Source organism: Polyodon spathula, chromosome 20, assembly GCF_017654505.1.
Source record: "Polyodon spathula isolate WHYD16114869_AA chromosome 20, ASM1765450v1, whole genome shotgun sequence".
Lineage (NCBI taxonomy): Eukaryota > Metazoa > Chordata > Actinopteri > Acipenseriformes > Polyodontidae > Polyodon > Polyodon spathula.
In genome coordinates, this window is record NC_054553.1 from 15404602 (window position 1) to 15430842 (window position 26241).

Genomic DNA, 26241 nt, shown 5'->3' on the forward strand with positions numbered 1-26241 from the left:
CAATCAACAAAACTTACAAAATAAAGGTTTCCAGGCTGGGCAATGCCTTCACTGGATCAGAAAATACAAAAAACAAAACAGCAAACCAAAAAACAGCAAGCACAACCATCAGCTTGCTTCCTCTGCTCCGTCCTATCTCTAATGGGAAGCTGAGGGCTCCTTTTATGTCAGGTAGCTGGGTGCTAATTGATTGTTAATTACTCCAATCAATCCCCAGCCACCTGAGCACAATAAACCCAGGTAGGTAGGGGAATTTAACCCCACCACTGCCAATCTATACAGGGCAGAGCTCTGCTCTGCCACAGACCTCCCCCCACATACCAAATATGCAGGCTGCAATTGGCCAACTCCCCGGACCTTCAAACAAGTAAGGCGACACTGTCAGGTGACCTGGACCCTCCAGCAGATGCAGCGCTGGTGGGCAGGCAGCACCCCTGGACAGTGTGGGTATGGCCTCCTCGGATTGTGTGGGTCCCCGTAGCAGCGTCGTACCCTCCAGCAGCGGAGGCAGGAACGGTGGCCCGGCTCCATCTGGTGGTGGCAGCGGGAACCGTGGCCTGGCTCCCTCTGGTGACTTCGGCGGGAACGGCAGCCTGGCTCCCTCTGGTGGCAGTGGTGGGAACGGTGGCCTGGGTCCCTCTTGTTGCGGAAAGGCAGCCCGGCTCCCTCTAATCGTGGAGGCGGGAATGGCGGCCCGTCTCCCTCTGGTTGCGGAGCCTGGAACTGCGGTCTGTCTCACTCTGGTGGTGGTAGCAGGAACAGTTGCCCATTTCCCTCTGGAACAATACGCAGGACCTGCGGACCCTCGGGAACAGCAGATGAGGACTGTGGCCACTCCGGTAATGGCAGTTCCAGCTCTTCCGGCAGCAACGGCTGCAGCCCCTTCTCTTGGGATGGCAGTTCCACCCCCTCTGGCTCTCGGGATGGCAGCTCCTCCCTCTCTCACTCTCAGGATGGCAGCTCCTCCCTCTCTGTTTGAATGACTGGGGCCCCTCCCATGTCTACCTCCAGGTAATTCAGGACCTTGAGAGCAACCTCTGGGAATGACGACGGGTGATGTTTTTCCTCCCACTCTTCCCATCTCGACACAACAGCATTTTGATAGCTATCAAAGATGTCCACCTCAGTGTGCACCAGCCAGTCCCATATCTCCTGGGACAGTAGTGAAGTTGATGACAGTAGAGGGAGTGGGGTGGCTGCTGATGCCCGGGGTGGGAACTGCTCCTCTTCCTGGGCCTGATTGTAGGTGCATCCTGCCAAGTTGTGGTCGTCCACCTTACAACAGCCGCACCAGTCTGCCGGTGGTCCTGAGCAGGACCTCTAGCGGTGCTCCTCCTTCCCACACCAGGAACACCAGGGTAAGAGGCTGGCCAGGTCCTCCAGCGGTGGCTGTTGTTGTTGTTGCAGCAGCTTACATTTCTTCGGCTGCTGCACCTCCTTCTGCCTTTGCCACTGCCTGGTCTTCTTTCCCATTTATTTATTTATTTTAAAACTGTCCCAAAAATTTAAAAAATACTGCTCTGAGTCTCCTGGAGGCACTATAACCTGCTTCTAAAACCATGTGTGACAGGCTGGCAAGTGGATAGAGGCCCAGAGACAGACTGCAGTTCAAAAATAATACTTTTATTAACAAATCAACACAAAATAATAGGGCCAAAACAAAGGTATTTAAACACAAAAAACAAAACACAAAGCAAAACTTACAAAATAAAGGTTTCCAGGCTGGGCGATGCCTTCACTGGAGCAGAAAATACAAAAAACAAAACAGCAAACTAAAAAACAGCAAGCACAACCATCACACCCTCCTCTCTCTAATGGAAAGCTGAGACCTCCTTTTATGTCAGGTGGCTGGGTGCTGATTGATTGTTAATTACTCCAATCAATCCCCAGCCACCTGAGCACAATAAACCCAGGCAGGTAGGAGAATTTAACCCCATCCCTGTCAATCTATACAGGGCAGAGCTCTGCTCTGCCACAGTCATTAATAACATTTTAAAAAATAACTCTGTACTTCACCATAAGCCAGTGCAATCGGGCAAGAACAGGTGTAATATGTTCAAATCTTTTTGTACCTCTCAGCTGTATTCTGAACCAGCTGTAAGCGATTAATAAGTTTATAAGGTAGAGCAGCTAATCAGGCATTACAGTAGTGCAGACGGGATGAAGCAAAGGCATGAATTAAAATTTCTACGTGAAATTGTGCAAGATATAAACAGACTTGAGATCTATTCCGCAAATGATAATAAGCAAACTTGACTACAGTTGAATTGTGATGCTGAAAACTAAGAGTAGATTCAAATAAGACTCCAAGACTTTTCACAGCTTGCAAGGGGCTACCAAAGGTCATTGGTTGTGGGATTTTGTTTAATGCTGTTTTCAAGCCACTTAAAAGAAATTCAGCTCTTTGCATTTAACATAAATGACCCCACTTTTAAAAAAAAAAAAATGTAAATGTTCTTGCTAAAGTTTCACCAGTATTCTACACTTCTTCTACCCTTCATTTGAGGAAATACAAAGTGTCAGTGAATAGACATGAGGGCAGGCCAGACAGAATGTGTTCTTCATCGCTCCCATTCAACCTGCTCTATAAAATCAAATGTGTTGAGAAAACCTGGATGATGTGATTTATTCTGGAGCCAATATTAACCACAGGCACTTCTACAATGTTCTGCTCACATCTCTCAGGTTTTTTATATTCTGTTGCCATTGATCTCCTCAGAGTTAAACCACTGAATTGAGAAGGCCCTTGTGGTATCTATTTTTCTGTCATTTCTGAATGCATGCATTAATATGAGATCTCAGTTTATGAACTGCGTGTAGAAGTGCACTGGGATTCACCTTCACTGGCCTTTATTTGTCATCAATCTATAAAGTTAACCACTTTTGCTCACCAGTCATCCACATCTGAATACAGCAGTAGATCCTCAATGGCAGGACTATGGCAATCCTTTATGACAGTTTACCACAGTAAATTTGCATCGTAAAGTACATTTTCCAAACCTGTACCACGGTTATACTATGCATTTACCATAGCCTACTTTGGTTTCACTATACTATTCCTCTCTAGGTTTAACGATGCTTAACTATGTTTTACCATGCTTTCACTGTATTGCATATGCTTTTACTATGGCAAACATGCATAAAGAATGGAAAGGGGCTGCCAGTGTTCAAATGTTTAACATAGCAATGGTGTTGCAATTATATATTTCAATGCTAAGTGATGCGCATTAAATTCACATGTAACCTAACTGAAACAGGGAACCAATAAATATGACGTTGAGCACAAAAAGACATTATTTGCATTGCAATAAATGAATATTCCTTATCATACTCTGTAACAATGAATGCAGTGTGATTCAGGGCAACAACAATGACCATCAGATTGGAAATGATTCAGCAAAATGTATGTAATAAAATAAATAAATGACACTTTTCCCACAGATTCCGTGTTGTTTTTCAGTAGCCTGAGTCCTCCCTAATCTACGATATGGAGGGTATTATTGCGTTTGTTCGTCAATGAAGATACAGAATTTGTTAAGAGTAAATAGTTTTTATTACCTAGCTGTTCAAAATCGATTGTGCAAACCAGCAAGTAAAATATGTGATCAATATTTATAACCCTCAACAGCTTGTTTAACAGGGAAATATAACCCATTGTGGCTCGCCAAGTTAGTGTGCAAAAATGATTAATATAGAATAAAATAAAATAAGCATACACAATGCATATACAGCGGGTCAACCTGTATTATGTGACGCAATCTGATTTGTTATGTAGATCTTTAGTTCATGTGTATTTGTTTATATACATATTTCACTTTTTTATATATTTTTTTTCTTTTTGTTTAGTGGTAAAATGTGATTTAAAAAAGAGAAGAGAAAACATATATAGCCAGATCTGAGCATTGGCATATTAACAAGTGCATTGGTTAGACAGACAATTAAAACCCCTTGAAATGTAGCCGCGGGCAGTACAGGTAATGAAGCACTTCTACGCACAGCAGGTTGAGGGTTTCAGCAGAGTGAACCTTTATTGGCACAGAAGAGGCTTGTAAAAGCAGCCATAACAGAGAGACATTAGACTAATATCAGATTAACAGTGAAATACAAACACTGGCTTTCAGGACCTCAGAAGTCTCTTCTTCAGGTGTACAGTAAGTGCAAATATGAAGAAACAGGTGTTACTGATTACCCATTGTGAATAAATTATGGGAAAAGATAAAGACATTGTAACCCCTTCATTGTGTGCCCAACATCACTACTGATTAAACTTTGTTACTTCCTCATAAATAACCCTGAACCAGCTTCTCAGGGCCTGTACTGTATACGCATGTTTGTAAGTGAATGAATGTTGCAGTGAAAATAACAGTGTTGTCTACTTTGAATACAATAGAGATGACTAGGCTGGTAAGCAAATTGGAAGAAATAGAGGTAACATTGTATAGGAATCTAGTGTAATTCAAATGTAACCACACAGTGTGACAGGGTGACTGCTCTGCCTGACATGCACCTATGTGTGAGGGCTGTCCAAATAAATGTACGAATAACTGTGTTATTTTGTTTGCTATTTTTCTGATTTGTGTACTGGTATCTGTTTTTCATTCACATTCAGATCCTACAGTCTAAATCTGCACACTTTTTCCAACTACATAAAACTACACTCCAACTACATACTGGAGTGCATAGTTATTTTTACTGAACCCAGTCTTTTAAAAACTCTAAGAATTTCAGAGCTCAAGCTAGCTTTCAATTGGTATAGACATATCATTTGGAGATGTATCCTGATCACCGCTGTGAACTAGACAACTACATTTCTATCATTCTCGATCTTTCTGCCCATTTAGGAGGCTCTACTTTCTATGACTACCACAAAGCTTTTTCAGCAAAAGCCGCAGAGCGTCTCCATCAATGGAATCAGTGCATTTACTGGGGAGCCATTGATCAAGATCTATTTTCTCGCTTCTTTACCAGTTTAAGTCTTTTTGCATGTTCTATTTGTAACTCTGCCTCACATTCAACTATCTCCTACTCTCTAACCCTTCTTGCTTCTGCGAGTCTCCCTGCTAGAACCACCTCTAATACCCCTGTCTTCTTCGCTCCCTCTCGCTCAATGGACACCTGCGGCCGTCCCATTATTTTTCAGGAAGTTACCAAGTTTGCAACAATTATAACCAGGACATATACTCTTTCTCCTCCTGCAATTTTCTACACATTTGCAGTACTTGCGGTGAAGCACACACAAAACCTATCTGCCTCTGAGGACCCATGCCTCTGATTAACAATCTAAAACCAAAAGACTATGTGCCAGAATGACTATTAAAGTTTCTTTCCTCCCCCATCAACATCCAAGTGCTTGCTTCAGAACTTGCTCCCATCTTTTGCATGGTCTATCTAATGGATTTTCAGCCAGCCTCATAGTCATCACTTCATCACACACCTTGCAAAAACCTCCTATCTGCCATTTCTGATACTCTGTCCGTCGATTCCTCTGAATTCATGATTGGTCACCTCGACCCCCCCCCCCCCCCCCCCCCCTTTTCTTATTTCTGCATTAATCCTATAGGGGTGACTAGAAAGTATTCCGGAAAGAAACATCTCATCATAGATCTATCCGCACCCCATAACTCTTCCATCCCTAGCATTAACAGTCTAATCTCCTATGCAGACTTTTCTATTCAGTACACAACAATAGATCACTCCATTTCTCTAATAAAAATAGCAGGTCGAAATGTTTGGCTGGCAAAAGCAGACATCTCAAATGCTTTCAACATCATTCCGCAGGGTTGTTCTTTCATTTCCTATCTGCTGCAGCTCGCTGCTTCTGCAAACTCACTTTCTGATTCCAATGTCTTAGATTATTTCTGCTCCAAAGAATTATGCCTCTGGAAACTCCGCCTAATCAAGTGGAATGGCGTTACTTTCTTTTATGACGATTGCTTGCTTTCCCGCAAAGATTTTCAACTGTTTACAGGTGCCTCCCTGTCTTACGGTTTGCATCTGCTTGGCCTAAGGAGTTTAATTCTATGCTCCCTTTTGATCAGTCAATTGCTCTTTTTGAAATGTATCCAAATGCAATAGCTGTTTTTTTGTGGGACGCCAAATGGTGAAAAAGTCCACATTAATTCATTTAGATAACTCCGCCGCAGTCCACATTATTAAAAAACGTCATTTATCTTCTCCACAATTATGAAAATTCTCAGGAAAATTACCTTGTTCTTACTCTGTAACCAATTTTTATTAACAGCAAAACATGTTTCAGGTCATTTAAATAATATTGCTGACTGTCGTTTTGATTTTCAGAGATTCAAACTCTTAGCTCCAGAAGCTGATCAGAAACTAATTTTTCTTTAAATCACCCAATACATCCCCTCATCCTTCAAGTCTAGGAAACTTTGCTTCATGGTATCTCGCCACACATCCTTGAACTTACTGGTCTATCTGGACCTGTTTTAAAAACTTCCACATTAACCGTAAATTAATGTTCCGTTTCCCTCTTATTCCATCTCAATAATCACCTCATTCTTCACATTCCTTCAAAACAGTCACAGAAAAGTATCTTTCATCAAAGTAGGTGCTTGAGCCATTCAATTTTTTTTTAGCTCATATTCAGTGCTCCCAGCCCTATTCTCGCTAACCTTCAACTCTCTTACTCCTCAGAGGGCTCCAGCGCTCAGAAGCACCTTCCTCCCTCTTTTGTTGGCCTATCACCTCAGATATTCTTTCTCAGTGTATTTTCACTCTCAGAGCTGGGTACCTCTTTGCTTCACTCAATAAAACTCTTGAAACAAATTTGTTTTGTTTCATTCCTCACATACTGCATCAATAAAATACTTTGTTTTTTATCTAATCAATAGCGTCGTGGGGTTTGTCCTGAACTACTGGATTTGAATATTACAGTGCTGTTTTGTTTAATTTATACTTTATCCTTCATACATCAATAAATAATGACTTTACCTGCTGAAGATCTTCACAAAACACTTTGTTGTGACACAGAAACAGTTTTACATTGATTTATTTGCCACCCAGATAGTATTTTCAGAAGAGTCTGGTGTACAGCATGAATAAAAGATTAGTTTCAAGATGATGTAAATAAATTGAATGATTCAGAAGTTTGACACTGAAATCCTAAAAGCTGAAGAGTTTTGCATGCAGATCTGCAGGAGTGTCTAAATCCAGTTATGTTATTAACATACAGCCTCCTGTGAACCATATCCTTTCTGTCTAGAAGCTATACATTTCCAAGAAGCACGTATCATCAAAAGATCCAATATTAGCACAGAGATTTGCATGACCCTGGTTGCTATATATTGGGAGTTCTTGCTTCAGAGATGTCTGAATATTAAAGGTGTTGATTAACAGTGACAGAAGACAAACCTTGTACTTGTGATAGGGAGAAAGAGAGACATGAATCTTCATTGTGCAGCAGTGCTGGTACCTGGCACTCTCCCAGAGCTGCACTGCCTCTCTTTAATCTTCACACTCAGCGTACTTGCATGTCTCATTGTTGTGCACATTTGTCTAATTTAAGAAGGTATATGACATCACAATAGGAAACAGTAGCCTTTTATCACACCACATTTGGGTTCTTTTTCACAAGGACCAATTTACTTGATAACTGGATGTATGCACGTCCTATAATTTAATGCATATGTGCACAAGGTCTTGATTGTATACAAATCCAGGTCTCTGACTGGTTAATAGCATCTATATTTGGTGCAACTACACATCAGCATTTGTTACAAAACATTATTCTCCATACTGTGGGTGGATATGGTGACCTTGTATTGATACCTGTAAGCTATTTGATTTAGACATTGATTTAGTCACTAGTTGTGAAGGGAGACAAGTTACTACCGCCATTATGTTTTAAACATTGTGCTGCTATGAATGGTTAAATTACAACTCAACCTTATGATGAGCAATTTAAAACTAACAGTACTGATTACAGACATGTTCTCCGTTCTACTTCTCTTTCAGTAAGTCTTCCTAGTTTTACAACATCAATACTGGAAAACTAGAAAGCTATATTGCTAGTTTGTAAACATTCAGACAATAATGCACATTCAGAAAGGGCCCTCTGCATTTTCCAGCTGGGCTGGAACATCCTGTAATATATCTAGCTGAAGCTTGAGAAGACAGCAAAGATGTGGAATGAAAAAAGTGAAGTTATACAGACCAGGGCTGGATTAAATTAAAATTATGGAGCTGTCGTTGCTATACTTTATAATGGATATGGCGCACCATCATTTTGACTTAATTCAAGCCCAGGTTACAACATTACAAACTGGAACTGATCTAATGTTAGCCTAAAGACATCCACTGCTTTCGGCAGGACTACCTGAAACCCTCTGTGTTTTTTTGGTCAGCGGGCCGCCATTGTTTATTCATCTCAATGTCTTGCTCCGTCCAGAAACTCTCCTTAATAATTGCAAAAGTGCAAAACGAATGCGGGACCGATTTGTGTGCTCTGTGCGTGCACTTCAATTAAAAGTACAATCTGCTGGCCTTTCACTGCAGCTCAATTTCAATGTAGCACCTATGTGCCAGTATTTAAGAGTCTATTTCTGAAGTCTCAGAAGCAGGCACAATGAGAACTAATTAATCATTAACATCAATTAAATGGCAGGCTTCCAGGACATGCTGGGAAAGGACTGCTGAACACTATATCACACATGCCATGTTTCTATGATGGGTGCACATTCAAGTGTGGTGTATGGTGTTACACATTTTAAATAAAGATTCAAGTTTATTGGTCTGAGAAAGTTAGTCATTGTTGAGTGTTAGTGTTGAGTTTGAGTTTGTGAGTGTTTTGCAGCATTACAGTGATTGAGAAACCCTCTACATTTATGCGATCTCAGTATTCAAATGAACTGAGCTACTGTATTTGATTGGCTAGGAATTTATAGTTAGTCATGTGCATAAAAGATGAGTGGTCCTATTCCACAATGACCTTGACACGAAAGCAATAACACACAAAGAGGTGTTGCAATAGTGTCCAGTATCTGTATGCCTGGGGTGATAAAGAGCCAAGGCGTGTGGATATTAGACCATATTTGAACACCCTGAACTGCGCAGAGTGAATTGGCTGTCAAGGGAATCAGGAAGAGTAGACATATTTCGTGACATATTTGCAGTGGTTGGAACACCTGTTAGCCAATGAGATTGCTCCCTCTTTTCTTCCCATTTTATAAAGCATAATATTCATATGGCTAGTCAAGGAATCCCTGTATCACTGAAAGTTAAGTTTGGAAGAGATTTAATTGTGTGTTGGAGTTCTTTCTTAAAGTTATTTATACTGTAGCAGGTTTTTATGAATACAATAAAGATATAGGCCAACAACATTGTGGAACAGTTTCATGAATATCCTACTGTATTTTAGTCCATCATAAATGACTTTGAAGAATGATTCTCTAAAGTAACTGTAGCTAACATAATAATTCCACCAATATCCGAAGACAAGTATCAGACAGTACTTTAGGTTGAAGAAAGTCCATAATTCTGAGTCACTTTCAGGAAATATTATAATTGCACTTCCTAAGTCATTTCACCTCAGTAGTATATAACAAATAGAAGTGCTCAGCAGTGAGTTTTACAAGCTATGTTGTGAGCTACAATCCCTTTAAATAATTAAAGCTAAAAAAGCTGAGGTCAAACTGGGAATTAAGCTTGTAATGTTGTTACACTGGGTTGCTTCTTCTACATTTCTGTCTGTTGAAATAAACGTGGACATGGTACCTTTTCATGTTTACATGTAAAGCCTTTCATTTTCCTGGAAACGCCTACTTTTCATTGAATGCTATGCAAATGAGGTAAAGGGGGAAGGGCATATTTAAATTAGGCACGCGTAAGGCCCAGTTCGACTTTCATGCTGTTTACCGTGTAAGTCCCCAAAAGACTGTTTACATGAGCAGATAGCAGTTTCACAAGAGAGATTTTACGTGTCATCGCGTTTGACGTAAAAAGTTATTAAAGATCTGATTAGCTGATGGATAGTGCCTGTTTTTTAAATGCTTTGTTTTAGTGTTGTGGTCCACACTGCTTTTCACAGATCATCTGTGGCAGGGTTATATTTTTATTATTATAAAGTGGGCAAAATCTGAGTGGTGGTTGAACAGGTGTTTGGGCTATTGAAAGCAAGGTGGTAGATACTACTGAAGCATACTAAAGTGAACCACAAGTTTGTTCGCTAAATTATTATTGTCTGCTGAATCCTTCCCAATCTGTGCCAGGACTTTAAGGAGGTGTTCAAGCATCAGTGGCTGCTGACAGTGAGTGAAGCAGAGGAACAGCTACCTCAGCCTCCAGCAAGAATTGCACAACAGCAATATGAAGAGGGTCCAGCTATTAGAGATGCACTGCTATCTTTATTTCTGTAACCCAATGGTGTACTTTTATTTTGTATCACATTTTTGTTTCATTAGCTTACTGAGTTTGTGTTATGCACTGTATCAAGCTGCATCATCATCTCCTCTTCCCTTATGGATATTAACACCAGAGTCTTCATCGCTCCAATGGATATAAGTGGAGGGTGGACACGCATTTTGCTCAGACATAACTCAAAGAAATTGCATGGGAGTACAGTTATACACATTTATACATAGTTCTTGGTAGTACTTTATAATAAAGTTTTTAGTAATAAATTTTTTTAATTATAAATAATAATTAAACAAAAAAAAGTAAATACAATCTTTATGATACTTTCCATGCATGATTTGCATTATGCAAATTTTTAGGGAAGACAAAGAAAAAAGTGGGGTTATCTGCAACATCAATCTGATAAGCAAAATACTACAAACAAAAAATGTACTTTGCTGCTGCCATCTTTGGCCCCTGGTAACTTACATATTCCCATGTGGCTTTAGTAAGTCAGTTGAGAGATCTAATTAACAATTTCACTATCAGACATAGTGCAGACAAATCTAATGTTATGGAAACAAACAAACAACTTTCTTTTGAGGTTAGGATTTAAGGTTCAGCAAATGTGAATGTACTGTTCTGTACTGTTTCTAAATACTTTTACATATTTTCAATATCAACTTCCATTTTATTGCTTGTTGAAAGAAAAAAGGGAAATTGCATTATTAGAGTCAGTAGTGGAGTGAGTATTGATATTTAAAAAAAAAAAAAAAAAAAACATGTTCATTACTTTATGAGGAAGTTCACATTTAAATAAAAGATAATCATGAATATAACATGGGTCATAAATCCACTTATCCCCCAACCACCAAAACAACGTACTTCACTAAAAACAAAAGTGGGACATTTATTAACAAGCCTTCAAGGCTGTCATTAAGAGACTAGCCTATTTAACATGCGCTTGGTTTACTATTTGATTAGCTTGTTTATAGCAATTCATTGTACATTCTGCGAGCTGAACTACCACTTTATATTCATCTCTCTATTTCAGAATCCCTTGAGTTGTACATGGCTCTTGTTGAAAATATTTATTGAATAATAGCTATAATAATATACACCCAACTACATACAAAGACTGTAGTTACATTGTGGGTTCTGGTGTCATGATAAACCCTGAGAGCAGAACTTAAGTTTTGTTTTTGTTTTTTTAGTGGCACCAGAACCCTCTATAAAATTGTTTTGGATTATGTTGTTTAATAGCTATAAAGAAACTGCAGGCATGATTGCCATTATAATGAAGTGGAATCTTTGCTTTCATAGTGTGGCAGGGTAGGGTCAGTCAGGAAGCTGCAGTGAAAGCACGGTTTGTACATGTTTATAAACACAAAACAAAGAACTTGAACAAACAAAATAGGCACAGGGGCCAAAATAAAGTTTCAAACACAACAAATGTGTACTCACACCACTACTGATCAGGCTGCACTTTCACTGTCTTCCAAACACCTTCACCAAACAACTAATTGTTCTTCCTTTATATACATGTGGCTATTCCCCAATTAGCACATCATCATCTAATTAGGGGATGGCCACATTCCACCTGGGATTGTTGGCAGGGGCAGATTTAACCCCATCCCTGCCAACCTTACATTCCATCATTCACTATTTACATCTGCAGGGCTTTCACCATGCCACACATAGGGATTCCAATCCTGTTATCCTGCAATCAGAAAAGAATGCCATAAAGATCCTTTTCACACTTGTACACCTGAGCAGAGTCGAGTCTAGACGTCACGGTGCAGCTAGTTTCACACTTGTCATTTTGTAAAGCCGAGCCGAGCAGGAACCGTGAAACTTTGGCCTCACAACAAATCCGGTACTGGCTCGGTGCTGAGCAAGGCTGGGGTGGAGTTAACTCGTACTGTCCGAAACGATAAAGTCTACCGAAAGATTCTACTTTGAACAGTAGTGAAAACACACCGGCTTGGTTCCGGCTTGGCTCGGCTCGGGTGTGCAAGAGTGAAAAGGCTAAAAGAGTCCATTGAGAGCAGAGCATCAGCAGTTGAGGTGAATGTTTTGGTTGAAGTCAAACTGACTCTAAAACAAGGGCCTATATTTATCATTCGTGCGTGAATAAATTACTAGATTTGTTCACATACATAAAGTTTAGAATTGTCGGAAGCATAATTCAATCTTGCGCATGTGGAAATTTACATTTAAAACCCCTATATAGCCACATATGGTAAATGTAACCATTTTGGAAAGTGGTATCTTGAAAATGTTATGAAATACTGTTGCCAAAAAGCAGCATTAGCTTAGGTCTTCCAGAAGTGCGAGATCAGCCATTTCCAAATTATGTTTTGATGTATTACTGTATGTGAATTTATAGAAAAAATGTGTCATTTTAATAGCCTACACACCTGCTACAACTATAAACCTCATGAGAATGTTATTATTTTACATATTGCACTGACTGTAGATCTTTAGCTGATTTAGTAGAAGTTTGATCTAGGACATTAGCTCATAAACTTCTGTGTTGATAAATCACATGCTTTCTGTTGGAATGTGCGCATGCACGAATGATAAATATAGACCCAGGACTTTCAAACAAGGAAAGACCAAAACTCTTGTAATATAAGATCTATAATAACAGGACATAGGGTGTATTTTGAGACAACAGACTTCTTCTGGGATGGTATCCACTTGGAAGACTGTTACTGTATCTCTTCATATACTGAATGAGCCATGTAGTTATCACTTCATTAAAATAAATATTTTAAAATTCAAAAGGGAGAATTGAACAGGTGTGGTAACAATAGTAAATTTTATTTTTCTGTGAGGGAAAATGTACTGGTCTTGTTAATAATGACTAACAAACAAAGTTAGATTGAACCTTTTCCAAAAATCTATTTTAATAATGAATTGAAAATGTAATCAAGGTCTGAATGTCACAGAAGCTACATAAAGAAAACTGTATGGACTATTCTTTTATTATTCCAAGTAACCTAATCAGTTCAAACAAAAAAAAACGAATAAGGCTGATTGTCTTGTTTTACCTGATCATTATCTGTGTTTATAACCAGATTTCCTGATACTGCATTTTTTTTTCTATATATTTCATTTGGGCTGAGTAATTGATAAAACCTCAAGATTCCATTATGCCAGTCTTACCTAACCCTCTGTGACATGTGATCCGCATAGCATTTCTGTGAATGAAAAACTGGAATGAAATGTTGAATGCAACATTGATGAGTTATAAAAATAGACATAAACTTACCAACGTGGTAAAGAACTCTGACGCAGAGAAGTGATACATACAAATAGAGAAGGAGTGCCTGACTAGTGTGTGGGCTTTAGAACAATCCTACCAGTATCTATGTGGACTGGAGACCTATAGACTTATAACAGATCACAAGCCATTGGTGACACTAATAAACAGCAAGGATCTAGACAGAGCACCAATCTGATGTCAGCGCTTACTGATCAGAATGATGAAGTTCAATCCAGCTGCTGAATATGTGCCAGGGATGCACTTGCTAATAGCAGATGCTCTATGGAGACACCCGAGGAAAAAACACAGAACCGGCAGAACGAGAAGCAGAAATACAAGCGTATGTCAATGCCATAGAAGAACATCGACCAGTGAGAAAATCTGTGCAAGAACAGATCAAAAAGAAAAAACTGTGTGACAGTTACAGTGTGTGCTGAACTACTCGTGAAATGGATGGCCTGAGTACTACAGAGATGTAACCAAACCAGCAAAAGCATACTTTGCAGAAAAAGGATAACCGAGTGAACCTAATGGATTTCTGAAACGAAGCAGTCAAATTGTTATTCCCTGCAGCATGAGAGCAGACATGATACACCAAGGTCACCAAGGCCTAACCAAATGTAGAGAACAGTACAAACAGTCAGTTTGGTGTCCAGGGATCGCAAATGATGTAAAAGAAAATGTTCTGTTATGTAAATACTGCGATGAAAACAAGCTTAGCCAGCGCAAAGAACCTCAGCTGTCCGAGCTTCCATGGCAGAAGTTAGCTGTAGACTTATGTGAATACAGAGGGAGACACTTCCTTATTGTTACTGACTACTTTTCACGATGGTTGGAGATATTACACTTACCGAAGATCGCAAAGCTGAAGAGTGTATTTGCAAGATTTGGAATACCTGAGAAGATAGTCACTGATAATGGGCTGCAGTTCACTGCTTGGCAATTCAAGCAGTTTGCAATGCATTATGACTTTGAGCAGATGACTTCTAGTCCATATTTTTCATAATTCAACGGCATGGCCGAACTAGCAGTCAAAACCTCAAAAGAGATGCTCAAGCAAACTGACCCTTACCTTGCATTACTGAGCTATTGTTCAACACCCACAGAGCCAACGCAGGAAAGCCCAGCAAGACTGATGATGGTAAGAAGAATTCGCACTACAGTTCCAACATTGAAGCAAAATTTAACCCCAGAATGGCCTGATCTAAATGTAGTAAGACAGAATGGCATAAAAGCAAAACAGAGTTAAGAAAAGTACTACAATAGAAAACATTCCACAAGATCACATCCATGTCTGAGAATCGGGGATAGAGTTCGAGTGAGTGAATTACCAAGAGAGCTGAAATAGCACAAGGAAGCAACGCCAAAGGACACTGTAGATCCACCAAGACCAGTTCCAGAAGGATTCATAACCACCAGATCTGGACGTATTGTTAAGCCAGTTCAACGCTTAGATATTTAGATTGGGAAAGGATCTAGTGGGCAGAATAATCCCTGTCCTTCCTGAAGTGTTTATGGCAGTCTACCCATTGCCCTTAGTTAGCTAATTAAGAATAAAAGCTTATTTTATTTAAGAGGCGAGATGTAATGTGTTGCTATTGTTCCTATCATATCAGTTAATAAAGCTACGCTGTTTGTGTATGCATGCGCCCTGTAACAAGAAAACGAAAGTAAAAATAAAGAACACGTGTGCTTGATACCTATGTCTCGCTCTGCCTTATGTTATGACCACAACGCCACACTTACAATGATTGTTTAAACCACCAATACCTTATAATATTTAAGCAGAAGAAGCTTTAAAAAATAATAATGATAAATACAAAACGTATATTGGTCTGTTTTTTTTTTTTTTTTTTTTTTTTTTTGCTTGCTCTCTTACTAAGCTGCACGTACTGCAACATTGACAGTATAGTTACAAATACAATGTAGAAAAAATTTGGCAATAAGAGTTGCCAAGTCGGTTTATAATAAGGTTTTGTTTTGTTTGTTTTTAAAAGTCGCTTTCATTTTTTTTGAGCGGGTAGCATGATTGACTGGTGTCAATGTATATATGCACGTCATTAGAATTTTAGAATCATCCAATCCACACCAGTTCAACAGAACTACAACCACAACCCCCACTAAAGAAACAAAAAAAACAACTAGAACTACTAAAACATCCCTCTGAAATGGGTTGGGCTTGTTCTGGGCTTGTTTTAATGTTATTTATATATTTATTTTACTCTATACCAGTGTTATTAAGCATCATCAAAAAATGTCTATCCACCCCCCAAACAAAATCCTGGCTACACCACTGGTCCAGGTTAATACTAAAGCGATGAGGGTTCAAGGCACTGTTGCAGGAAGGTATACAGTTGTGTGTGTGTGTGTGTGGTTTTTTCCACTTCATTTAAATTGAGTTTTGCTTCAGATTATGCCATTGCAGATTTCTTATTTTTAATCAACACTGTTGTTTTTGTGTGACATTTTATTATATGTGAAAACACTGTAGAACCCCTGAAGTGCCTTTCCATCATTAAATTGGGGCCCCCTTGGTGCCCCCCTGTGTGCTATACTGTAGAATTGCCAATGTCTGAGGTGTAGGTCCTATATTTTATTTTACACACATAAATATTTCCTTAGGTTGAGGGAGAGCAATCATGTCTCCTATATATGTTTCTTAAGGCTTTTCAAAAAAAGTTTGAGAACCCCTGCTTTACAGGATGTGAGAAAACGCCATAGTGTGTTTTTATTATTTACTAACAAAATAAAGAAAACAAAACCTAACCCTATCTCAGGCCCTACCTAAACAGTTCTTTCTCTAACTAATAACAAGGCAGGCTAAGCCTGTTCCCTCGTCGTCAAAACCAATTCACAAACCAAAGCTGTAAACCAAATACCTGTTTCAGTGTTCGTTTACCAGTAAATCAATAGCAAATAATTTCCTCCATTCACTCTCCCAGTCAACAACCAAACTCCTCACATTCTCCCTCGACCAACACTTCCAAACACAGAGTTTTTAAGCGCTAAACAATTACATTGTTAAAGACAATTGACAAGACATTAAATTGAATAATTAATTAATTTGAACTGGAGCCAACCCCTGACTGCAGTAGCTTCCACATGACCCTAACATGGCCTTGACATGGCCCTAATGACCCCTCATGTATTGTGTCTACACAATAAGTAGTATTTATTTTAAACTAAATTGAATTACTTTTAATCTCCCTTATTTAACACATCATTATCATTTACCAGTGTATTCATTAACCCATCTTTAGTTTCTAACCATTTGTGTTGGTTAGTGTATATATATTTAGTATATATAAGAGTATATATATAAATAATAGAATATAATATGAATATCATATTTATAATATATTATCGACACAGGTCGATATGACAAAAGTTTGTTTTATATATATCAGTATAAATGATAGGTTGGAACGGAGTGAATAAAAAGAACTGACTAAGTCATAACTTTGAATGTTATGCTGTGTCAGCTATACTGTTTTCAAACAAAATATATATAGTCATATTTACTATCCAACCTTGCCTCACTTATTTTCTTGACTGATTCATGTATTGAATATGCAGACTCAACTCATAGTAGAAAATTAAATGCCCCTCTGGATGACTATTGTTACCTCCAGGGCTCAATGCCCTCAGCCTGTGGTTTCGGGTATCATAGCCCCCTGTCGGTAACAATAGCCTTCCCTCAGGGCAATAATTTTCCACTATAAACCTCCTCTCCAGTCCATATTTACTTAAATATTTACTTTACCATTACAAATGGTACATTGAAATTTCGTTCTGTTTGATATTTTATTTTAAAACACTTAAACTCAGAATCAATTATTGTAAGGTGACATTGGTTTTATGTTGGGAAATATTTATAAGAAAAATAAAAAACTGAAATATCCTGCTTGCATAAGTATTCAACCCCCAACATTAATATTTGATAGAGACCACAAAACATTATCCCACATCACAGCTGGGTCACTCTCATGCTTTCTGACAAACTCCAGATGTGCTTTCAGATGGTACTTTTTGAGTAACGGCTTCTTTCTTGCCACCCTCCCATACAGGCTAGTGTTATGCAGAGCTCTTGATATGGTTGACTGGTGCACCATTACTCCACTCCCAGCCACTGAACTCTGTAGCTCCTTCAAAGTGATTGTTGGCCTCTCTGTGGCTTCTCTCACAAGTCTCCTTGTTTGAGCGTTGAGTTTTGAGGGACAGCCTTTTCCTGGCAGTGCCTGGGTGGTGTGATGCAGCTTCCACTTCCTGATTATTATTATTGATCCAACTGTGCTCACTGGAATATCCAACCACTTGGATATTATTTTGTAGACTTTCCCTAATCTATGCATTTGTATTACTTTGTCTCTAACTTCTGTTGTAAATGCTCTTTGGTCTTCATTTTCCTTCAGATTCATAGCCTTATCAATGATCCTTCAACAGTGGGGTTTTTATCCAGAAAATGTGACAGCAACTTTAATGGTTCACAGGTGGAGGCCAATGGTAAGGTAATTGTGTCCTCGTTAGGGCAATTTCTTTCATCTGTGCAAACTGGGAGCTTCCATAGCACAGGGGTTGAATACTTATGCAAGCAAGATATTTCAGTTTTTCTTACAAATATTTCCCAACATAAAACCAATGTCACCTTACAATAATTGATTCTGAGTTTCAGTGTTTAAAAATAAAATATCAAACAGAACGAAATTTCAATGTACCATTTGTAATTTGGTAATATGAGAAAATTGATCAGGGTCTGAATACTTTTGCAAGGCACTGTATACATGTGTGTGTGTGTGTGTGTGGATAATAAGTCGTGAGCATGAGATATTAGAATAAGTCATGAGCACAAAATATTATGTCCTGCGCCCAAAGTCGTGTGCACAACACAGTAGCCTCCCATTTTAATTTTCACACCATGTACCTTTAGGGTTCTGTACATTATTATTTCACACATACATCAAATGTATTTTCTAGCATATGAAAAACAAAAATAAAATCCCCCTAAAAGAATGACCGTTGTAAATATTTGTATACTTGAAAAAGTACACAATAAATAACTTGTCTCACTCCAGATGTGTTAATATTCCAACTATTCTAATTAGCTTTTCCAATATACATATAATTCTATGACAACATGAAAACAAACAGGATTCTGGTTTTAGGCCTGACCTCACCTGCCCAGGGGTGACTACACTCTGAAGTAAACCCAAATATTGTAGCAGTTAAGCAGTGTCTTTTTGTCAGAATTGTCAACTCTTACTGTCAAGTACAATGTCGTTTTTTCTTAGAAATATTAAAATGCAAATATTGAGAAATACACTGCTTTCCTTTTAGGTTTCATTGAAGTCAAAGGAATAAAACAGAAAACCCTTCAATCCATAAACATAAACTTGGAAATCATGGAGAAACGGATTCCTGTGTGCTTTTCATCCAACTTGTTTGAAGAAATATTCCCCCTCTCCACTCTTTGTAGTTTTGCAGCTGTAGGACTATCCATGTCCCAGTGAAGAATAAGTACATCTGCATGAATAGCATGTTCAACAAGAGCTCTAGATGATGAGCAGTCATAGCGGCACAGGCATATCAATCAGCTTGACCACGGTGAGCCTGAATGTGGGGCTGCATGGGGGCCTGATGGCTTGGCATGTGAACAGCTCTTTGTCCATAGCAGACTCGCTGAACCTCTCTGACTCCAAGAGCATCTCGCAGTCATCTATGAAGGAGAAGAACTGGCCAGCTTTGATGATTTTGATCATCATTATTCTCACCATTGGTGGAAACATACTGGTGATTATGGCTGTGTCCTTCGAGAAGAAGCTCCAGAACGCTACAAACTTCTTCTTAATGTCCCTGGCTGTCGCCGACATGCTGGTGGGGATTCTGGTCATGCCGGTGTCCCTCATTAACATCCTTTACGGTGAGTGCTGCTGAACTCTCTCCCTGATTTTCTGTAAAGATCAAGTTCATAAGGGAATTGCATCAGAAAAATTAGCTTTAGGTATGTGAAAGGAGTGTAAACCAGGGTTTAAAATGAATTACTACTTATTTACACATTTTTTAAAGGTCAAATCCACTCACAGATAACCATGACTTATAAGTAACACAATGATTTTGGCACAGCCATTATTATTAGTAAATTTTATGGACCAAGTGTGGAAAAAAAACAAGAATTCACAGAAAGGATTACAAATAATGTAGTTCTAGCGACATCAACTTTTAAACAGAACACCAAAAACCAGACAATATTGTTTGAGTATAAAGCTTCATATTACTTTTTTTTTATATACATGTAATAGCAAATGTGATATGAACTGCTAGTAAAAATGTTTGTGGGAGACATTCCTATAATGTGATTTTATAGTTACTCTTTGAACACTGTGCAATGGAGGTCTACCAGCCTTTCTGTTCAGCTGTTTTCAAGTGACATTTCGTGCCAGCCTGAGCAACGGCGTTGGTAGTATTGGTTATTGTGTGGGTGTGTGGATTTGGTTTAAAATGTGAACATCTTTGTGGTACTACTTTAATTATTTATGCTACAAGTTCTTTGTGTTGTTCATTTGAATTGATTTCCATTTAGCCCCTTTTCTTCTGTCAATAAGGTACACAACAATCACACTTAGGACAATATTATATTGTTATATAGAGTTTCTTATGTCAATAAGACGTCACTGGCCAGGCTATCAGAGCCAGAGAATGCAGGTTTGTAAGTGCTGGTGCGCATGTTTAATTATAAACAAACAAAAATAACACAGACAGAAACTCTAAATAAAACAGGTTTAACAAAACAAAAGGCACAAGGCCCAAAACAAAAGGTTTTTCAAAACACTCCCGACTGTAAACAAACATGGACAGGGACGTAAATGCATTACAGCACAGCACAGTACAGCACAGCACAGCACAGAACACATACCTTCACCAACATTAATTCTCACCATCACTAAGTATTTCAACACCGGTGATTACCTTATTTGTACACCTATGTGTGCAAATCGGCCACCTCCCCTCATAAAACACAACCCCCCCTCCCCTCATGTCCTTTTTTCCCGCTGTGGATCCTTGGGGCTGGGTTGGTGATCGAGGCTGTTGTGGAAGTGGTCTCCTCACCTCCTCCTTACGCAGCGGCAATGCTATCAGCAGAAATACTGCCTTAGAAAATGCTGGCTTCTCCAACGCTGAAAGACCCCAGGCGGTGAGGAACATGCACCCCAGGGTGGTGATGAACAGGCACCCCTGGGCGGTAACGAACAGGCACCCTCGGCCGGTGATGAACAGGCACCCTCGGGTGGTGACGAACAGGCACTCTCGAGCGGCAACGAACAGGCACCTTCGGGCGGTAACGAACAGGCACCTTCGGGCAGTGACGAACAGGCACCCTCGAGCGGCGGCAAACAGGCACCCTCGAGCGGTAACGAACAGGCACCCTCGGGCAGTGACGAACAAGCATCCCCAGACATTGCAGGCTTTGCAGCTCTAGGCGTCGCAGGATTAGCATACCCAGACATCGTAGGCTTGGGATCCTCAGACGTCACATGCTTTGCAGTCCTAGCAGTTGCAGGCTTGGCATCTTCAGGCGTTGCACGCGTTGCAGCCCTAGGCAATGCAGGACAGGGCAGGAGCTGACCCTGGGGAGGTATCTGCAGCCCCTCTGGTGGTAGAGGGAGAAGCAGCTGCAGGTCCTCTCCCTCTGGTGATGGAGGCAGTTGGGTTTTGCTCGTTGGTGCTGGAGCCTGCAGTGGCTCCTCCCCCTTCAGCTTGAATTACAGCAGCTACTCTCTTTCTGGCATTTAGGTAGGCAACTCCTTCTCTACGCCTCTCCCCTCCTTCTTCACTTGGGCCGGCAGCCCTCTTGGAGGGCTGGAGACAGCGGCAGCCTGTATGTCACATGACACCATAAAATAATAATAATAATAATAATAATAATAAATTTTGCTGAATCCACATCCAAAGCGATTTATAGGATTATTCAAAGTAATGGTCTCTGCGTCTGTACTCTACGACTAGCCTTGATAAAATATCAACTACCTTATTCAAAACTTTAATATCTTACCAGCTCGGAAGCAAATATACAAACAAGTCTGAAATTGAAGATAAATAATTACATAAAAAATAATAGTAGAAATGTTTACTTTTACAGACAGAAGATTCAAATTTGGCTTGTTTAGAAAGCATCTAGCAGGTAAATATTGTTGGTTTGGCTATTTTTTGGCTGTTTGTACTGTGCATTTTTTTTTTTTAATATATATTCCTTTTGATTATAAGTAGGGATGCACCAACATTTGTGGGGCTGTTACAAAAAAATCTGGCAGAGCTGACAGGGACCAGGCAGACACACACACACACACACACACAAGTGTGCTGCACGAGATGGAGAGGGAGAGCGAGATTGAGAGGACGAGCAGAGAGAGGATGCAAAACGAGCTGTAATACCAGTGTAGCATTTGAATTTTTACAGTTGTTACAGTTGTTTTCAAATCTCAAGTAGTCCAAGTCTCAAGTCAAGTCTCAAGACCCAAAAAAACGAATTTGACTTGGATTGGAGTCCGAGTCACCAGCTTTTTTAATTTTTTATTTTTTATTTTAAATATAATTAAGGAATAATCTCACCGCCAAGCTGAGAGGAAGCAAATACAAAACATGACTGACAAACACAGAGCAGGGCTGACAAACACAGAGCAGGGCTGACATAAACAGAGCAGAGCTGACAAAAACAGGGCAGGGCTGTAAAGTATATAGCAGAGGTGACAAAAACAGAGCAATGCTGACAAACACAGAGCAGAGCTGACAAACAAAAAAGAGGACTGACAAAAACAGAGCAGGGCTGACAAACACAGAGCAGGGCTGACAAAAACAGAGCAGAGCTGACAAACACAGAGCAGGGCTGACAAACACAGAGCAGGGCTGAGAAACACAGAGCAGGGCTGAGAAACACAGAGCAGGGCTGAGAAACAGTGAGCAGAGCTGACAAACACAAAATAGAACTGACAAACAGAGTCAGGGATGACAAACAAAGCAGAGTTGACAAACACAGAATATGTCTGACAAACACAAAGCAGAGATGACAATCACAGAGTATGGCCGAACAACACAGTGCAAAGCTGACAAATACAGAGCAGGGTTGACAAATGCAGAGCAGAGATGACAAACACAAAAGAGATCGGACAAACACAGAGCAGAGTGACAAACACAGAGCAGGGCTGGCAAATAAAAAACAGACACTGACAAACAGAGCAGAGATGACAAACACAGAGCAGGGCTGACAAACACAGAGAAGGACTGACAAACACAGAGTAGAGATGACAAACACAGAGCAGGGTTGACAAACAGAGCAGGACTGACAAACACAACAGAGCTGACAACCACAGAGCAGGGCTGACAAAATCAGAGCATAGCTGACAAACACAGAATAGACCGGGCATACACACAGCAGGGCTGACAAACACAGAGCAGAGCTGACAAAAACAGAGCAGGACCCAACAAACACAGAGCAGGGGTGACAAACAGAGGGCAAATATGACAAACACAGAGCAGGGCTGAAAAATACAGAGCAGGGCTGAGAAACACACAGCAGGACTGACAAACACAGAGCAGAGTGATAAACACAGAGAAGGGCTGGAAGAGCAGGACTGACAAACACAACAGAGCTCACAAACACAGAGCAGAGTTGACAAAAACAGAGCAGAGCTGACAAATAAAAAACAGGTCTGACAAACAGAGCAGGACTGACAAACACAACAGAGCTGACAACAACAGAGCAGGACTGACAAAATCAGAGCATGGCTGACAAACACAGAGCAGGGCTGACAAACACAGAATAGACCGGGCATAAACAGAGCAGGGCTGACAAACACAGAGCAGAGCTGACAAAAACAGAGCAGGGTCCAACAAACACAGAGCAGGGGTGACAAACAGAGGGCAAATATGACAAACACAGAGCAGGGCTGAAAAATACAGAGCAGGGCTGAAAAATACAGAGCAGGGCTGAGAAACACACAGCAGGACTGACAAACACAGAGCAGAGTGACAAACACAGAGAAGTGCTGGCAAACACAGAGCAGGGCTGACAGACACAGGCCAGACCTGACAAACACAGAGCAGAGTGCCAAACACAGAGCAGGGCTGGCAAATAAAAAACAGGACTGACAAACACAGAGCAGAGATGACAAACACAGAGCAGGGCTGACAAACACAGAGCAGGACTGACAAACACAGAGTAGAGATGACAAACAGAGCAGGACTGACAAACACAACAGAGCTGACAACCAAAGAGCAGGGCAGACAAAATCAGAGCATGGCTGACAAACACAGAGCTGGGCTGACAAACACAGAATATGTCTGACAAACACAGATCAGGGCTGACGAACACAGAGGAGAGCTGACAAACACAGAGCAGGGCTGACAAACAAAAATTAGGACTGACAAACACAGAGCAGAGCTGACAAACACAGAGCAGAGCTGACAAACACAGAGCAGGGATGACAAACACAGAGTAGGACTGACAAACACAGAGCAGGGCTGACAATCACAGAGAAGTGCGTATAAACACAGAGAAGGGCTGACAAACACACAGCAGTGCTGGCAAACACAGAATAGGACTGACAAACACAGAGCAGAGCTGACAAACACAGAGCAGGGCTGACAAACACAGAGCAGGGCTGACAAAGACAGGGCAGAGCTGAAAAACACAGAATAGACTGGGCATACACAGAGTATGGCTGACAAACACAGAGCAGAGCTGACAAACACAGAAGAGATCTGACAAACACAGAGCAGGGATGACAAACACAGAGCAGAGATGACAAACACAGAGTAGGGCTGACAAAAAAAGTGCATGTCTGACAAACACAGAGCAGAGCTGACAACCACAGAACAGTGCTGACAAACACAGAGCAGAGCTGACAAACACAAAGTAGGACTGACAAAGGCAGAGCAAGGCTGACAAAGACAGAGCAGAGCTGACAATCACAGAGTATGGCTGAAAAACAGAGCAGGACTGAGAAAAACAGAGAACAGCTGAGAAACACAGAGCAGGGCTGTTAATTACAGAGCAGAACTTACAAAAACAAAGCAGTGCTGACAAAAACAGAGCAGGGCTGACAAACACAAAGCAGGGCTGACAAATACAGAGCAGAACTTAGAAATACCAAGCAGGCTGACAAACACAGAATTAACCTTACAAAGATTAAGCAGGGCTGACAAACACAGAGTAGGGCTTGCAAACACAGAGCAGAGCTGAAAAACACCAAGCAGGGCTGAAAAACAGAGGAGAGCTGAGAAAACACAGAGCAGAGCTGACAAAAACAGAGCAGGGCTGAAAAACACAGAAAAGAGCTGACAAACACTCAGCAGGCCTGACAAACACTCAGCAGGCCTGACAAACACAGAGCAGAGCTGACAAACACAGGGCAGTGCTAACAAACAGAGCAGGGCTGAGAGACATAGAGCAGAGCTGACAAATACAGACAGGGCTGTCAATCACAGAGCAGAACTTACAAATACAAAGCAGGGCTGACAAACACAGATCAGGGCTGACAAACACAGAGCAGGACTGACAAACACAGAGCAGGGTTGACAAACACAGAGCAGGGCTGTCAATCACAGAGCAGAAACTTACAAATACAGAGCAGGGCTGACAAACACAGAGCAGGGCTGACAAACGAAGGGCAGAGCGGACAAACACAGAGTAGGACGGGCAAAAAAAGAGCAGGTCTGACAAACACATCAGGAGTGACAAACACAGAGCAGAGCTAACAAACATAGAGCAGGGTTGGCAAACACAACAGGACTGACAAACACAACAGAGCTGACAAACACGGAGCAGGGCTGGCAAACACAGAGCCGAGCTGACGAACACAGAGGAGAGATGACAAACACAAAACAGGACTGACAAACACAGACCAGAGCTGACAAACTCAAAACAGGACCGACAAACACAGAGAAGGGCTGACAAACACAGAGCAGAGCTGACGAACACAGAGCAGAGCGAACAAACACAGACCAAAGCTGACAAACACAGAGCAGGGCTGACAAACGCAGAGCTGACAAACACAAGTCAGTACTGACAAACAGAGAGCAGGGATGACAAACAAAGCAGAGCTGACAAACACAGAATATGTCTGACAAACACAGATCAGGGCTGACGAACACAGAGGAGAGCTGACAAACACAGAGCAGTGCTGGCAAACACAGTGCAAAGCTGACAAACAAAAAGTAGGACTGTCAAACACAGAGCAGAGCTGACAAACACAGAGCAGGGCTGACAAACAAAACAGAGGTGACAAACACAGAGCAGGTCTGAAAAAATCAGAGACCTGCTGACAAACACAGAGCAGGGCTGACAAACACAGAATAGACCGGACAAACACAGAGCAGTGCTGACAAGCACAGAGCAGAGCTGACAAACACAGAGAAGGGCTGAAAAACAATGGGCAGAGCTGACAAAAAAAGAACAGGGCAGACACACATAGAGCGGGGCTGACAGTCACAGAGCAGAGCTTACAAATACAGAGAAGGGCTGACAAACACAGAGCAGGGCTCACAAACACAGAGCCAAGCTGACAAACACAGAGCACGGCCAACAAACACAGAGCAGGGGTGACAAACACGGGAGAACTGACAAACAC

General features: G+C 40.7%; 1 protein-coding gene across 1 annotated transcript in view; it reads left to right on the forward strand.

Annotated features, from left to right (window-relative positions):
- htr2cl1 (5-hydroxytryptamine (serotonin) receptor 2C, G protein-coupled-like 1) overlaps window positions 1-26241 on the forward strand; it is a 260209-nt gene that overhangs the window by 172104 nt on the left and 61864 nt on the right. The window contains exon 3 of the mRNA XM_041220521.1: window positions 18956-19538. Coding sequence (XP_041076455.1) covers window positions 19175-19538 — 364 coding nt within the window. The 5' untranslated portion in view covers window positions 18956-19174. The remainder of the gene's footprint in view (window positions 1-18955; window positions 19539-26241) is intronic.